Raw genomic sequence first — 17,962 nt, 5'->3', positions numbered from 1 at the left:
AATCTATTTGGCCAGGCAAGCAGAAACATGATGGGAAGGACGATAGATGCATTAAATTTTCAATGCAGCTGTTGTTCTTAACCCCTCCCCTCTCCTGTCATTGAAAGGAAACACATCGTATGCGACCGAGGTGATTGATTTCTGTGTATCTGCCCTTTGTGCATTCATCCCTCTTACCTATTTGAGAACTAAACTCCCAGGAGAGGTGCTCTTAGCCATTCCTCGCCCATGACTCATTTAACAAGCCATTGTCTTTCACAGTGTGTTCAGCATTGCCACGCACCCAGAAAACACCTCTATATTCTACGGGGAGCGCACAGTAAAGTAAATGTTGAAGAAATGATTCGTGTCTTTCTTGAGCTCACTCCCTTTTCCTGCTTGTGCCGTGTCTTGCTCCGTTCCTCCTTCTCCTTCCAGTCTGCACTCCACACTCCAGAGGTGGGCTGTACCTAGCACAGTGTTGTAGAAATAAATGACTTTACACTCATTTGTGTGCACACAGAAAACATGCACAGTGAGTTGCAGAAAAAAACACTCACTGGTTATGAATACATTTATTTTAAAGGCAGAGAGTCAGCTTTATTCTCAGTGAGAGGTACAGCTTGTACAGCTATGACTAATGTTGTTGTACTTACTTGTGACAGCCTTGAGGAAAGTGCATCTGTATGCAAAACCTTTAAAATACACAAACCAGTGCAGCAGATTCGACTTTTTGTTCTTTTTACCAGCTTTTCAGTGTAAATCAGCTGATGAAAAGACTGCAGGATTCTCAGGTTTTTGCTTTTTCTTGTCTTTTTGCCCGATGGATGATGGTTCCCATATACCATCTGGCCCATGACAATTTAAGATCACCTTTATTAGCCCCATCCAGTGTTGACAACAGAAGAACGGGCCTCTTGTCCACCAGAGCCACCGGAGAGTCAGTGAGCGGGGACAGACTTCATTGTGACTGAGAAGATTTCAGCTGAAACTGAGACCCCGCCACTGTAACCAGACAGAGAGCCCCTGTATTCATCTGATGTGCCTGCATGTATCTAGGTAAGAGGCTATACTCGATCAGATTATAAGATATCCCACTACATGGAAGGTGTTAGTGCTCATTTCCTGGTAAGCCAGGAGTCCTGCATCTCAGCATCTATTCAAAAAAAAAGAAAAAAAAAAGAGAGGTGGTATCCCTGCCTCAGTGTGGGAACTGTTACATAATACTGTTAACAGATACAACACAAACAGTGTACTTGTGAATGGATACGGGAGGAGGAGGAGGAGGAGAAAGCCTGTGGCCTGTGCCTCTCATCTCTGAGAGAGGGGACAAAAACTTTGCAATCAATTTAGATTCTGCAATTGACCAACCAAAGTGGTTCTCAGTCGGTTTTTCCCTGCAGAGCCCTCCTTTGGTAGATACAAATATTGTCCAAAAAAAGAGAAAAAATAAAAACAAATACTGTGTACATCCATCCCAGGGTGATGTCTTTAGGCAGAATTCACCTCCGCCACACTCACATCTCACAAGTTTACATGGAATAAGAACAAATCTATTTGATCTCTTACCATTTCATGAAACACATTAAGAAAGATTCCTAGAGATTAAGATTAAGAAAGAAGGGATTACTTGCAGAGGAAGTTAATGCCATGGTGCAATCCCTCCCCCAAGATCCTGAACTGCACATTACAAACAATTATATTAGCCTGCTGATATATTACATGTACTATTTCAGAGAGCTGGAGCCACTGTAATAGAGGATGCTGCTCTTACGCTGATGTGTCGTAAAATGAAGTTATGGAGGCCCATTACAGCAACCATAGCTGCTGTCAGATTAGAGGGGAAAAAGGTCCCTGGCAGAGCAGTTGAATATAAGAATGGAGCTGAGAATTCAGACCAAATAAAGACACAAACATCAAACGATGTGTGCAAACATGTAATTGGGGGATAAAACATAATATCCCACTGAAACTACACTGAGGCTAGAAAAACAAACCCGTTCTCCCAGTGGATATAATTATAGTGGTAAAAACATGAGATTGGGGACAGCGATAGTGGTGTAATATGCTTAGAAATACCAGGAGAGGTCCCAGTAGAGCATCGCTGGGTAGGGTTGGCTTGGGAGATAAGGCCTCCACACACAGAGGAGAGTGGGTGGGTGGGAGTTTATTGCAGTTTAATGTGGTTTCATTTCGGCACTTTTTGGCCAATGTCTATTTTAAAAACCTCAAAACAGGCGTAATAAAACAGTTTTGTTGTATTATTATTATTATTATTTAGAAATTAACCATCTTAAATACACAACACAAGTTCACATATACTTGCATCAACACACAAGAGTTGGCACACTGCCCTTTTCTGATGAATCATAAGTGAATTAAGCATAATCCTCAACCACTAAAACATATTTATTTGCTTTATTAATTAAATAACTCCAATTGGGCATTTTAATAAATAAAATAATATGCGTTATTCTTTTTTTTTGTTAAATAGTAAATCTGAGAATTCGTGGATAAAAAAACAATAATTACATTTTAGCACTCCAAACAATATGTTGATTAAAGAGCTTGTTCATACTGCCAAATTAAACATTACACAAACAAAAAAATATTTTGGTAATTACAAATACTGTTAATTTAGGGCAGCTGTGGCATAAACCTGACATCGGGTGGTCTCATATGTTTGTTATCGCTGCTTTATTCTGAAAAACAGGGTTACTACGCGAGTGTTTTGCGTCCCATCGTGGCATTTTCATGGAGTTTCTCATGCGAGTAATAAAAAACACACGAACGAATCAGGCGAGGGTCATAGCTGCATAGCTATCATAAATTGCGTCTACTTGTATTCAGCGCCTATGCTTAAAATTAATTTTACTGTCTGAGCGCCACTTCCTGATACACCTGTTTGGCAGGTAGTGGTAGGGCGGTCCGCCTAGGCGACGCTATCGGAGACTTGAGTCATGAAAAATTGACTATGGGCGGAATTTTACTGAAGCTTTGACGCAACTTTGGACCTTTTTTTTTTTTTTAAACTTCACGCATTGGAGCCCGTTTTCCCCCCAACTTCAAAATGCGTCGACCGCTCCGAAGAACCAGCGCCCTGAACGTGGTTTTGCTGTTGTATTGGCTCTGCTGTTTGGGTGAGTAGACCGAGCCCGGGCTCGGCTGTCTTGTTTTTAAACTGGAGCCTCCATACTCACACAACCCCTGTCGCGTCTTTCAAAGTTTGGGCTGGTAGGCTGGCACTTATGTCTCATTTCCGCAATAACTCGTTAAACACAGGCTGTTTAAAATTTAGTTGACGTTTGAGTTTTCAGTGTCGTTAGCTCACCACTGTTAGTTGTACATTACACGTTTCGTTTTTAAGGCTATCACATAAATGCCCAAGGCAATGGAGGCCTTCTGGGTCTAAAGCCTACTCAACACTTCCATAGACCTAGCACGCCATATTTATTTGTAGTTTTTTTCGTTTATAGCTTTTCGTTTTAGATATAAACACTGCCAGTGAATATATAATACAAACCAGTGAATACAAAATATACTAAATGTAATCCAGTAAACACCACGAAGTTGTAGTAAACTGTACTCAGACAAGTGTTAAGTCACTGTCAACTAATTAATGATTCCCTCTTGTGGTAATAAGCCTAATAATCCACAGAGGCTTGCTAATGTAGCTGCCGTGGGGGCAGGCACACACGCTCGGCTCTTAATAATAAGCATAATAATAAGACCTTATGAAAAAAAAAAAATCAGACAGTTGGTATTCAGTAACACAAGACCACGGCATTTTGCCAAAGATGGCGCTGAACTGTGGGCAGACTTTCAAAAAATAAGAAAAATAAATTGTGAAAATAGTCATGACTGTCGTGGACAACATAAAACACGGAGAGGTTGGTGTAACATCAGCACGTCCACAAACGCAGTTCTGTGAAAATGCTAGGATGCTGTGTGAAATGTAGCTAAAAACAATGCAATGATTCAAATATTTCATAAACCCAAATTTAATTGTTAATAGAATTTAGAGATCATATGAAATGTTTAAACTGAGGAAATGTATTATTTTAAGAAAAACATTAGCTCATTTTGAATTTGACGGCAGCAATGTGTCCCAAAAATTGAGACCGGGGACTTCACTGTGCACCTGGACTCTTCTATTATGAAGCCATGCTGCTGTAATATCTGCAGTATGTAGTTTTGCATGGTCTTGCTAAAATATGGAAGGCTTTCCCTGCAAAAGACGTTGTCTGCATGGGGGCATGTGCAGCTCTATAACCTGTATATACCTTTCAGCAATGGTGGTGCCAATTCCATAGGCACTAATGCACCACTGTACTCTCAAAGATGCAGGACCTATAAGTGAGCAGTGATATCAAGCCAGATTGTTCCTGTTTCCTCTTTAGTCCAAAGGATGTGGTGTCATTTCCAAAAATAATTTAAAATTTAATGCTATTCTGTGGTCAGATTATTTATGTTCTGTCTCTGTTTTAAGTGGATTTGCCTTTCTGTATTGTGTTGATGCCTCTTCTTTGCATGATAGCTTTAACCTGAATTTGTGTGTTTGCCCCTCGCGCACAGAGATTTCTCCAAATTCTTGGAATCTTATAGTGAATGTACTGTAGATGCTAACATATTCTTCACAATTTTACCTTGAGGAACATTGTTTTTGAAATTGTTTCACAATTTAAAGATGCCGTTTATTGCAGACTAGTGAAATTCAGCCCACCAGCATAAGCTAAAGAAAAAAAATGTGGAAAGAAATCAGCCTCTCTAAGCTGGTTTTTAATACTCAATCATGCTGCTGACCTAATTGCAATAAACCTAATTGGTTGAAAAAGTTCCCCAGCTGTTTCTTTTTAGTGCCTCTTACATTTCCAGGTGTTTGTTTTCCCCATCCTGACTTCTTTGAGACGTGTTGCTACCATCAAATTCAAAATGAGCTTATGTATTTTATGAAAGAGTAAAATGCCTCAGTTTCAAAACACGTTTTGTGTGTTATATTGTCAAAAAATATGTTTATTTGAGTTTACGTTTTACAGAGCATCCAAATTTTGTGGAATCAAGGTTGTACTAATATGGGGAGTTTTTCCTTGTGTGTGTGTTCTCATCCTCGCTCTTCTACTCAAGTAAATGTCCAAAAACGAGTGTCAACATGCCCAACGATGAGCTGCCGGTGTTCCTGTCCCAGCACTGATTACGATATTATCAGCATTTATTATCTTCAAGTTCAAGAGTGGTTTGGCTTTTTGATTTCCACTGTTTTGAAGAGATTGCTTTGTTCAAGTCACCCCAAGGTCTTTGTCGATGAATCGGGCTGATTGGATGAGATCTCTTCTGCTCATGTGTTTAATATAAACTTTGGCCTTATCATGTCCCTTGGGATGCTTGGTGAAAGCAGTGGTGTTGTTCTAATAAGATTGGTTACATCAGGGGATCGCTCTGTTTTGCTTTTGGTAAATTCTTAAAGAAAATACATGTTGAGGCTTTTTCTGGAAATGAAGGGCTCTTTCATTTTTGCCCTCCAAAAGCAGTGTGTTAATGTCAGAGATAGCTGAAGGGAAAATGCAGCCGGTTTCACATAAATACTTTGTCTTGAAGGGGACAATGTTGCACCACGATGATGCTTTTATTCACTTTAGCTCGAGTCAAAGTTGGTCAGGCTGTTTTATCAGTCTACCAGTTATAGCTTCAGTCAGAAATCTATCACATAGCCAGAATTCTCATGAGCCCCAGAGGAGGTGACTGTGGCATGCACCACAGCAATGCTGACATTTCATCTTGAGACTGAAAATACCTTTACAGTTACTGCATAAAACAACAAAACAAAAAAATGGCTCCAGATGCACAGAGTCTCTCAAGGATCATTCCTGGTCATGTTGGCGATCCTCTACATTTTCTGTATTGCTATCAGCAGCAGTTTTATGCATTTATTGAAATAACCATGTCTGGATGGATTGGCCACGAGAAGCTTGGTGTCTGTGGTTCAGAACAAATCATTTTGGCAAAGCTGTCGGCTAGATTGCTGTGAAATTTGCCACAGATCCCTAAGGTCCTATTAGGGTAAATGGAACTGATTTTTTTTTTATTTATTTATTTTATGTAGTGTCACATCGCGCCAAACTTTGCACTTTATTTTTACTGCTAAGTAGCAATCAACATGTTAAACAAAGATATTGAACAGGGTGAAATTTCAAACCTTGCTGCACAGTCTGTCCACTGTGTTTTGAATCCAGTCTTCATGGTGTGTGTGCAAGCACTAGCAAGAGAAGCCGTTTGTTTGTTTTGTTTTGTTTATAAGTGTAGTTGAGCGGTTTGTTGTGGACAGTGCTGATGTTGAGTCCCTTGGTATTATCACTGAAGAAATGACAATGAAAAGCCATCTAGAGCGAGACAGAGCTGAAGGCCTCTGAGAGATACAAATGTAAAACAAGGTCTGTCCAATTCAGCAAGAGAGTCGGATGAGTAACTTGCATTAGCGTCAGTGCGTTCTGTGTCTATCCGGAGGACGTTGTTACCTTGGTGTGAGCATATTTGCACACTCTATTTTGCAGTGGGTAAAACGTCACTCACATTGTGTTCTCCTTCCTGCTTTACACACAAATATACATAAATCTGTACATGATAGTGCCATTTTTTTTTCTTTTTTTTTTTTCTGGCTGGCTTTCATCTCTGACCAGCGGATCTCTCTTCTTCTTTTTTTTCTACTATAATATTTCACCTCCAGCTCCTTCCCCAGTCTCCTCCATCACAGTGACTACACCACCAGAGGTCCATGCATCTAAAGGAGATACTGTCACATTGTCCTGTTCATTTACTTCCACAAGTAGGCCAACTAGTAGGATGACAGTTGACTGGTCTTACCGGCCGCAGAGCGGAGGTCCACCAATGATGGTGAGTATACTTTTATCCAAATTAACTTCAAGGCTGTGTTGCAGCCAGTGTTGCAAAATAATGTGTGTGCTTTATTTGCAGCCATAACTGCCATGAAATGTTAAAGTCTGTAATGTTCAGTCAGCTCTTTCAGAAACATGCATTTTTTCTAAAACACCTGTAATTGACTCATTTTGGGAGCTTTACACATTAAAAGATAATTGGACAAGAGAACAAATAAACACTGTAGTGCACCGGCTGAATGTAGATGTCAGTTGAAAGTATTACTCTGTAAAAGATCATAGAGAGATCAAAGCTGTGCTTCCAGTAATGACATTATTTACTGAACTAACTAATGATGACTTATTATCACACATGAAAATTAGAAGACCACGACTATAATTTGGTAACAGATAAACAGGATTATGGGGTTGGTGATTTTTTATTTTTTGTTTCCTTCGCAGGATAATTACTGTTCTCAGTAGCCGATTTTTCTATGTCAACGGTTCATAGATTCATTTATTGGTGGCTGTCTGTCTATACATTTTTTTTTTTTTTTAAATATGGAGTGCTGGTAAGACTTTTTTTCAATTCAATTTAATTCATACAGCGCCAAAACAGCAGTCACCTCAAGGCGCTTCATATTGTAAGGTAGACCCTACAATAATACATACAGAGAGAAACCCAACAATCATATGCACTTTGGCGACAATGGGAAGGAAAAACTCCCTTTTATCAGGAAGAAACCTCTGGCAGAACCAGGCTCATGCTGTGGAAGAGAGCCAGAGATTAAGACAAAATCTCTGACACTGACTGTAGAAATGTAATGCATTTTGTGAAGTCTTTGTAATTAGATTTCATTGAACTGAAATAAAAAGTGTAGCTGAACTAAACATGACTCAGCCTGGCAGGGAAGGAGCTATGGATTATTAAGGTGGGGCAAAACAAGACAAAACAAGAAAATCCTTGTGAAACATGTCAGATACGTTGCTTCACAATCACTGTAGGCTGAAGTTATAGTTGGAAGATAAAATATAGACTCCAGACAGTATTTATATATCTAAGGTCCTCCTGACCTGCACTTCATGTCTTCTTTCTTGCTGTCAAGGGGCCAGAGTTTCTTGTCATAAAGTCTTTCAGAGATTTTCTTTTCTCACTGGTTGTTTTTTCACTTATTCTCAGTACAGTCCTTCATAAGCAACATAACACTGACCTAGGAATCATTCAAGCATTGAAAAGGCACCTAACTCATGGGATGAACCAGTGCTATGTCTACACGTAACAGACATCTTGGCAAAGAGCCCATTTTAAATTTGATCTTTAGGCCCTCTGTTGCAAAACACATCATTTGTACACATTTCTTCAGCTGAAAATCTGAAAAACACCCCCAAAAAACAGTTTAACAGACATAAAATATTTTTGAACTTGCAGGGCCTCACACAGAAATTGTTCATAAGACAGGCTTGTGACACGCATTGCCACTTTGTGCAAACACAGCTTGTTTGAATATGTGATTGCTTTATTTGCATTCATGGCCAGCTCGACTTCACTTGATTTCTGAACGTACCTGTACACCTGCTGTGATAGCGGCAACACCCTCAAGCAAATTCAGTTTAATTACAATTTTGTTTATGCCAAATTCATCTGATTTATGAGCCTCGGTGTGAAGAGAAAAAGAAAAGTCCACGTTTTACCCATTCATGTTCCAGTCCATCTTTTGTGGCTTCCTCGGTAAAACCCCAGAAAGTGAGCTACCTTAATAGACCCCTCCTCATGCGATGGAATTGTGGTCTTGTTCGAAGTGCGTTGAAATGTATCCATCCTAACCCATAACTGCATTCAGTCCTCTAAGTGTGGCTTGAGTTTCACTGACCAATCCACTGGAAACACACCACATCATTTAAGCATTTCCATTTGTACTTTAAGATAGCCATCCACTGTGGTTCTGTGTAATTGCATTTGGACTGTGAGAATCCATAGTGTGGTAGCTGCAACCCTCTATGCAACCATTTCCTATAGGAGCACTTGAAGTAAAGTAGAGGCTAATGCTTTGTGGCTCTGCAGATATGGAGTTCTGCTGGTTCACTCTCATTAAGATGTAGTTGTGTGGAGGGAGAGATGCATGTTATATTAGCGTTGGGGTGTCAGTCTGCAGTAATTGCTTGATAAAGCCATACAGCTGTTTGGGAGGAGGAGCCAGCTGCTTCCTAACAAAAAAAAGGAGCCCACTTTTCCTGCAGTTCATCAGAACTAACTCAACCTAAATAAAAAGAGGCAGGTTCCTGATGCGACCAGTACATACAAATAACAATTAGAAACTTCCAGACTTGCTTCTAAGCCTTCATTTACTTCCCATCCAATTTCATTTGCAGTTTTGGCTGCTTTATTGGCCTGTGTGTCCCTGCTCGTATATCATGCTGGGAGAGGCCATGAATAAGCATGTGAAAACCTCTATCAGAAAATATAATTTTGCTGCCAAAGCTTTAGTGTCAATCTGAATTGCTGCAGTGCTTCAGTGGCTTACATAATTACCTCCAGTCCTGATGAGAATTAATTTTGTAGATTGGCGAAGAGAGGCTGAATGTTCAATCAAATATCAGTGGAAGCTGATGGTAATTGAAGGATTTGGCTATTGGGTTTTGCTGAATAATGTTACATTAAAATCTATTATTATGATCTAAAAGTTGCTGCTAAGCTTCTCAAGTCAGGGGAAGCATTTGTTTAAATGTAGGTGGTCTCAGTTGAAAACAGTCTTCCATCCTTAGTCATGCTGCAGCATCTCTCATGAATTCAAAAGTACCTTTGGGTCTAATGTTTGTTTTCAGCCTGAGCAGAGTCTAGTAGTAGTAACTGATTTCAAGCTTTTCTCATGTAGGCTGAGCTCTGCCAACTTTTAAATGATCAACCAAGAGTGAGCAACACTGATATGACCATCTTTATCTTTGCCCGCCTCTACAGCACGAGGCTGTAAAAGCATAAAACCTTATCAATCCTAGTAATTATCCAGGTGATTCTGTGGTTTTGCTTTTTTCCTGCCTCAGTTTATTGTGAACATCATATGCAGTTATCCTTGTTGACAGTGTTCACAGAGATTTGCACATTTCAGGCAGTAAATGTATAAACTTCAAACAAGGCAAACGTTTTTACCTAATCTTGATTTTTTTCAAAGTAAATATTGTTCTGAGTTTGTGAAGCCAGTTTGAATACATTATAAATAATATAAAACTTTATTGTGTTTGTTCAGTTTTATTTTCATGTACTTTTCAGGAAAGGGAGGGATTATATTTAGGGTTTGTAGCACTTTGTGAATGGTTCATGTTTATCAGATTTCCTGAGCACAAAGAATCACTGCATTAGTGGCTTAGATTATCTCTGCTATCAGTTCTACGTGAGCGTACTACTTGTCATTATGTGTATTAGCTCAAATACTTGTCTGGTTAAGTTGTAGGAAATTACATGTATGTTTAGCGGTCTCTGGGCATGGATTCATCTGTATTTATATTGGAAATTGTTCGGAAAATGTTCTGTGTCTAAATTGCCATATGTCAGAAGCGTAGTATGAGTTGCGAGGACAGCTCAGGCATCAGCCACGTGAAATCAGTCGCAAAGAGCACTAAAAACTTTGTTTATTAGCAGGTTGTTGGAGCCATCTGTAGTTTGCATGAAAGATGCTAACCTCTCTCCAAACACCTGGCTTTTTCTCTCCAGGCAGTGAAAAGTGCAGTGCAAACCGAAATGGAGAACATTTGCTTTACTGCTACAACAAACAGATTTCAAAGGTCTGCGTTTCCTGTTTGCACCACACTTTTCAGTTTCACTACCATTTGGTGAGTAGTTTGTGTTTGTCGGCATTTCATGTGCAAACTATGGGTGACTGTCAGCTAACAGAGCACACACTCAACAATTTGTAGGTATTTTGCGCATGCGACACCAACAACTTTGCACGTGTTTTCAGTGGGTTGTGACATAACTGCAAACAGTTTCTTAGTGGGTTGACGGCAGCTCTGTCAACAACTCTTTCACTTTTTTGATGTTCAGATCAACACTAGTTAAGATTTTGCTTTTTAAAACTTACTGTAACATTGTAAGTTGTTGTGATCTTGTTTAATATCATCTGTGTTTGAGGAGGCGTGCACGCAGTAATACTGAGAGTAAAAAAAGGTGGAAACTGGTGCGATTATAAATAACAACAGTGTTTAGGTCAAATCTGGTATTGCTGTGGAAATAGATAATTATGTTTTTATCTTAATAAAGGAGATTCTTATTAAATCCTGTGTTTCATGTTGGTGGAGTTTTATTCACATTATTCAAACAGGAGCAGAAAACCATGACAATACAAATACATACTTTCAGACTGTATTCTTTACCCTTTTCTTGTTTGTATTTTATTTGTTTACTTTCATTTTCTTTTCCTCCATGTCTGTGCGTATTGTTGTGTCATAAACTTAATAAAGCACACATTCTGCACTCTTAGTTTACTCTGTGCAAAACATGTTCTGTCGTGTTTACACATTTTTATCCCCCTCTTTTCCACCCACATGCACAGCACACTCATTCTCCGGATGTCATGTTGTAGAGAGGTCTGGGTCAGCTTGATGTGGGAGTGATAAAAGGGATGGAGTTTGTTGTTGAAAACAGACTGATGTGGTAAATGTTAAACACAGACGTAGATTCATTTTTTAAGACTCCTGCAGAATTGTGCACTAGCGTGAATGTCCTTTGGGAGTTGCTGGATTTTATTCGTATTTCTCAGACGGAACAAGGAGCCCTCTTCCCTCTGTCAACAATGTTGCCCAAGGAAAGGATGTCCAACCGCCATCTGTTTCTCCAGACAAGTTAGATTTGCAAATGATGAGTAGTATTATGTGCTCTCTGAACAGGAAAATGATCATTAATTTACACAGTTTTAGGCGTTAGTCTCCTAGTGTGACACAGCAGGTTGAAATATGCACAATGCATAGCCACATTTCACTGCACAGCCTTCCTGCACACTCAAATATCATTTTCAGCTTGCTCAGGCTATTTAACCACTCCTCTGTCTTTCATATAAAGATGTAAGATGTCTTTTTCTCCTTTCAGTTTCTCCACTTCTCCTCACGAGCGTACCCGCCAACAGAGGGTCAGTTCGGCGGTCGAATCCGGTGGCAAGGCACCCCGGCACGTGGAGATGCTTCCATCTCTTTAATCAATGCCACACTGAATGACAATGGGACCTTTACATGCACAGTCAGAAACCCACCTGATGTCCACGGGTCCACGACTTCACACACTGTACTTACTGTCACACCAAGGGGTAAGATGCTAACCTAACAAGTCAAATCCTTGTCTTGCATTCAGACTCTTTCTGTGTTTGTCCTGACTTCAACTCAGGTGTCTGGTTTTGGTGCCTCTCATTATCAGTTGTACAGTGTGTGCATGCAGACACTGGGCTGACTTAGGAAAGGCTTAAAATTCCAATGCCAGCCTCACAGTTTAATGGATGGCAGACTAATCCAAACATCCATGTTGTGTTTGTGTAAGCCTGTCATGATTTAAGCATTTGGTCTCACATGTATTAACCTGCGTCAGCTATGAGTGTACGGTAGATGATTAGAGAATGACTGGAGTGTAGCTCATCACATTTTGAATTGCTTATAAAAACCTAGAAGGGAAGATTGAACCCACTCTTGTCTGTGCAGTTTGTAACTCTGGTACGTAAAATGAACATGTGAAATGTTGACTGTATTTTTCCGGGAACGGCTTCCACCCAACCAGGAAGTTGCTATTCTCTGCCAGGGAAGAGTCTGGCATGTAGCCCCACTGTAATGGCCCATTGTTGTTTTTTTCTCTTTCTGTACAGCTTAGCAATGAACTTTTTGTCAGGGAGCTTTGGCGATATGCTGGTTGGTGGATTTGTTACCTATGGGTAAAGACAGGCAAGCTGTTCTAATCAGCTGCTGGATTCAGCTGCATATTTACTGTAAAGACGTGAGCCATGTGTCTTTTCATCTCTTCTCTGCAAGAATATTACAAACTGTTTCACGTTTTCCGTGCTATCATCAACTGTATAGTGGCACTCATAGAGCTGCTGTATATACTATGTATACAGTTTACAGTCTGTGTGACAGTGTGTGTGTGTGTATATGTGGTGACTGCCAAGTGCAGATTTGTATGAAGTCCTGTAGATGTGTGATCATAAACATCATGTAACTGTGCCCCTGATGACCAAACACTCTTCTCCTCCTCCTCAGTGCCCAGCATTCGCTTCTCAGATGTTGCAGTCCTCCTTTTTTTCATCCTCCTTCCCTCTGCTGTCATAACCCTCATTCTTATTGGACGGATGATGTGTCCCAAGAAAGAGCGTAACCAATCAAAGGCCCACAGATCACCCATAGAGGTCACAGAGGGGTGAGTAGATGCATTCTGCCAATCACTGGTGAGGCTCTCCAGGGGATAATGATGGTCACAGCAGGTGATAAATAGGATTGATGGTTATAGACATGCTTTTTCAAATGGATTTAATAAACGTTAAACAGGAATCTAAGTTTTTAAAATGGGTGTTTGCTTCTGAAGAGTGGCTATCAATCACTCTTTAACTGACTTCTCGCTGGTATGTCATGTGATTAGAAGTCACATAGGGTTTCAGCCAGTACTGGCTTGTTTTTCACTGGTTCACACAGGAAGAAGCTTTTAAAACAAGTACTGGCTTGCAGCTGTGGTTCACATTAATCTTAGGTGCTCTACAAACATTATATACTTACCGTAAATGTCGGGCTATAAGCCGCTACTTTTTGCACAAGCTTTGAACCCTGCGGCTTTTAGTCAGGTGCGGCTTTTCTATGGATTGTCCGTGATTTTTGTCATATCGTAAGACTATTTGTTTTGTGTGTTCCGCTGTTGTACGGCACTACGTTGCCTGGCGGAAGGATCGGGGTTCAAGAGTGGTATGTTAGTCACATGTCCGTCCGCCAGGCAACGTAGTGCCGTACGAAGTAGCGCGAAAAACAAACTTCAAAGTAGCGCTACGCATTCAGCGGGAGGCGTGGATGATGAGCGGCGATAAACTTGCAAGTTATGCCCAAAAAGCAAGTTATGCCCAACTCCACCGGTGGATTCTGACAGCGTGGAAAAGTGCGAAAACATCCACGATCACCAACGGATTTTGAAGGGCTGGACTGCTGCATGATGGAGAGGAGGACACCGCCACGGCCCTTCTGAGGGTGTTCGACTCTGACACTGACAATGAGGATTTCTTTGGTTTTGAAAGTGACAACGAAGGAGAGAAGAAGAGTGGATGACGAAGCCATCCTGAGCCTGTTTGTATCCGACACTGGAGAAGAGGACTTTGGTGGTTTTAGAGCGCAGGAAGAAGAGAAAGATGGTGAATGACTGACTTTTCTTCATGTTAAAGCTGTGTCACTGCACCTGAGCCTAAAAGGTAGGCCGAATCTATTGTTCTGGTGTGCTGTAGGTTACTGTTATGTACTACATGTGCAAATATGTACCCATAACTTGTTTTTCAAAATATTAATAAAAGTGATGTCTCCAAACAGCCATCTCTTTCCTGACAATTCCCTTTGTGCATATTCTCTTACATATGATAAGTCAACATTGAAACACCTGCGGCTTTTAGTCAGGTGCGGCTAATGTATGTACAAAACAGGATTTTCCCCTGATTTTAGCTTGTGCGGCTAATATTTAGGTGCGCTTTGTAGTCCGGGAAATACGGTATATATATAAGCAGCTTGCCACTGTTACCATTATCTTTTTGAAAAATTGTTTCATCTTTGTCTTTTGACTTTTTCCTGTTTTTATACTGTTAACTACACTCAAATACACCTTTACAGTAAAAAACAAGAGAATAACAAAAATTGGCTATTTAACACTGAATAGAAAACTTGTAAAAAGGCCAAAATATTTTAATTAGAATATATCTATCAGTGATCTTTGTATTTGCTGAAAATCTGATGTTGTTACCTTTGGGTGAACTAGCCTGTCTTCCTTGTTTTTGGTCTTTATGCTTTGCCAAGCTAACTGAGCGCTTGCGTCATCTTAATGCTTAACTGACATAATTAAATGGGATTCATTTTAATAGGGAATTATAATTTCAAACATTTATTTTGTATTTATTGAGGAATAATTGTCTGAGTGCTAACGTCTGTTTGTGGTGTAAATCCAGTGTTTCCCACAGTTTCATATTTCATTTGTACCAGTATATAAACATATTTATACAAATGTATGCATCAGAAATGTGCACACGCTGCTGTCTGTCTGGAAATATACTTTAAAATAATATAGTGTGTAAGGTGCTCTTGTGCAAAGATTTTAATGGACAGCTACTTTGTGGAGCTGAATAACAGGGTTTTAAAATCAGTTTGCCTCTCCCTCCCTCCCTCCCTCTGATGAACGTCCATGATGGTAGTCCTTGCTCTGCTCTGAGCTCACACTACAAAACATGAAACAATTCTCCTGTAGCTTAGAAGGAAACGTTGAAACCAGAGTGGCCCTAGTTTGCAGCGGATCTCCACAGCAAAATAAATACTACAGCTGGAGTCAATGCGACTGTGGCATGAGAAACTCTTTAACGAGACATCAGTGACGTATCGATGACTGCCACAATGGTGACCTAGCGAGTGAGCCAGCGGGAAGGTAATAGTCCACTATTAGATTTATGGCAGATGGCATTGTTCTTTCAGATGAAGAGGAAAAAGCTAAACTGGGTCTTCAAATAGTTTAACAGCTGATAATATATCCTAAATTGCTGCCCAATTATAGACTGAATGTGGCAAACATGGACATAAGTGGAAACAACAAATGGAGAGCCTCAGTTGAAAAGTACGTGTTTTATTGTGGGCTTGAAAGGTGATTTGTACGTACTTCTATCTAAACAGCACAGGCAGGTTTTTACTTTGCAAACATGTGATTATGTCGTTCTTAACTATCTTTGCTGTCCGTTCTGCATTCATCAGGGATGAATATGGCATCCCAGGATACACACACAAAGAAGATAGGGCCAAATGCCGTGACCTATATGTGATGGTAAGAGTACAGAATTTCTACAAAGCCATAAATAACTTACTGAGACATGTCTGCGAGATACATTTCACATGATTCATTTTACACGACCTCGGTGTCTGACAACAGGACTTTGGGATTTGTAAATTATTGATGAATTTTTTCCTGTGTAGCTGTTCTGTGTCTTTGTGTGTACCTGTCCATAAGTATTTCTTCCTTTTCTTTTCCAGGACTCAGACGAAGAGTATTACTTAAAAGACTTTAAAAAGAGGCCTCCTGAAGCCGAAGGCTATGCTGACTCCCACTGCTAGAGAACCCCGGTGGTCAGGAGATGTAACTGCAGCCTGGTGCTTTATAGGAAATCAATGCAGGATTTCTATCTTCTATGTCACAGTCCACCACTCAGCCACTCCACCACTTGGTGATGAGGTTTGTTTTGGTGACCTCTTTGGTAAATACTCCATATATTTAACACTATGCAAATAATTAGATTTTCTTTTGTATTCCCAAGCTCATGCACCCCCCCCCCCCCCCCCCCAAAAAAAAACGACGGAGCTGGGGATGAAGAGAAATCTAAAGTCTGTGGTGTGAATATGGTATTTACTTTTTATTCTGTGTGCACAAAGCACCATGGCTGGTACTGTTTGGCAAACTGTCCTTGTGTATGCAATGCATGCAAACACAAATATTCTTTTCTTTTGTTTTTTTTGTTTTTGTTAGTTTTTTGGAGATGCATACATTTTTTTTTCTAATTTATTGCCTCCATCAGAGTGGCTGTGTGATATCTGTCAGTGTCTCTGTTTTACTCTTGTGGAACATTTCTGTCATATCATTAATATTTGTAAAAAAATAAATAAAAACTAAACATTAACTGAGATCACTCATGGTATTTATAGTCAGTACTCTGTTTCACTTCCAGCAATAACTGTATGCATTTGCTTTTGGATAGTTGTTTGGAGGGAAGTCCTGTGTTTGACTGCAGATGTGGTTATGTAATGTAATATAACGGTTTTGGATGCACACCGTGCTTTTGCATCTCTTTTTCACAAATAAATTGAGCTGATTCTTTTGGCTTTGTAAGAATGCTTTAAAAAATGATTGTACTTTAATATAAAGAAATTGTTTATTCTTATTTTTTTTTTATTAAAGTGATGGATCTGTATTTAACTTCTATTGAGACAGTTTGATGTTGAAGTTCATGGCGCACTGCCACCATTTTCTCCCTTATTCTCCTTGTTTGCTCTGTTGCACTATTCATGAATGGATCTCTTCAACTATTCATGAACGTTCTTGAATATTCCTTTAAAAACTCTGAGGACACGCTGGAGTCTTGGAACTACTTGTAAATTTGTGGTTGCGTCTGTCTCATCTACACAGTCGTGGGCCTTGAGAGACATGAAAAGATCCAATAAACAGTCTCCAGCAAAACGCACTGAAAGCGACAAGTCCTCAATCTGTCTCATTTCTTTTCTATTTCTCAGCCTGCTCATTCATGTCCTCTAGGTTTTAATAATTCACAAACTGCTATGGTGAAACAGTTATTCCTCCTTCATCTGAACTGCCATGGCAACAGCTTACTCGTGTCAAGCAGGGAAAAAATATATTTAAAAAAACTGATTGAAGAAAGGAAACCGTTGGACTGTTGCCCGGACTCAAATTTCTGGATAAACCTTGTTTAGGAGACGCTTCAGATGTTCTGTTTTCCATGCTAAGAGGATATAGTATCACTCCTGTCTCATAATATCACTTACCTGCAGAGATTTACTGCTCCAAATATTGAGCCACATAACATCCATCTTTCTAAATGCTCAATTATGCAAAACATTTTGCAGAACATCTGTTTTTATCAACCTAAAGTCTGCCTTTGGGTTTAGTAGCGATTATGACTTTCCCCTAGTGGAAGTGCTGCAGATTTACCTTATTTACCTAAATTTATTTGTGCTGTCGGATATTGTTACCGGCTGGAAATCGGAGAAAGTGTTGAAAGAAACTCCTCTAAAGCAGCATCTCGTGGAAAGTAGACCCAACAATGATCAATAAACCATCTGCTCCCCCACTGGGAAAACTCACTACCACTGAGTGTTAGGATTGCCACATGGTCTTTATAGCCCGTAAGTGTTAT

At 39.9% G+C, this 17,962-nt stretch overlaps 1 protein-coding gene across 1 annotated transcript; it reads left to right on the top strand.

Annotated features, from left to right (window-relative positions):
- The first annotated feature begins 2,670 nt into the window (after positions 1–2,670).
- On the top strand, positions 2,671–17,002 carry mpzl3 (myelin protein zero-like 3). The gene is made up of 6 exons (XM_026192050.2): positions 2,671–3,119; positions 6,701–6,867; positions 11,926–12,139; positions 13,077–13,233; positions 15,795–15,864; positions 16,071–17,002. Exons 1-6 carry the CDS (start codon positions 3,050–3,052, stop codon positions 16,149–16,151), a joined length of 759 nt encoding a protein of 252 aa, XP_026047835.1. The 5' UTR covers positions 2,671–3,049; the 3' UTR covers positions 16,152–17,002.
- The last annotated feature ends 960 nt before the right edge of the window (positions 17,003–17,962 follow it).

This window comes from Astatotilapia calliptera, chromosome 14, assembly GCF_964374335.1.
Source record: "Astatotilapia calliptera chromosome 14, fAstCal68.1, whole genome shotgun sequence".
In the NCBI taxonomy this organism is placed as follows: domain Eukaryota; kingdom Metazoa; phylum Chordata; class Actinopteri; order Cichliformes; family Cichlidae; genus Astatotilapia; species Astatotilapia calliptera.
Note: the sequence above shows the minus strand (reverse complement) of the source record. Positions and strands in the feature narration are given on the sequence as shown.

Coding starts and splice junctions, on each gene's coding strand:
- mpzl3 (XM_026192050.2), top strand. CDS start 3,050: ATGCGTCGACCGCTCCGAAGAACCAGCGCCCTGAACGTGGTTTTGCTG. Junction 3,120..6,700: donor GTATTGGCTCTGCTGTTTGG/GTGAGTAGACCG, acceptor TTTCACCTCCAG/CTCCTTCCCCAGTCTCCTCC. Junction 15,865..16,070: donor GCCGTGACCTATATGTGATG/GTAAGAGTACAG, acceptor TTTCTTTTCCAG/GACTCAGACGAAGAGTATTA.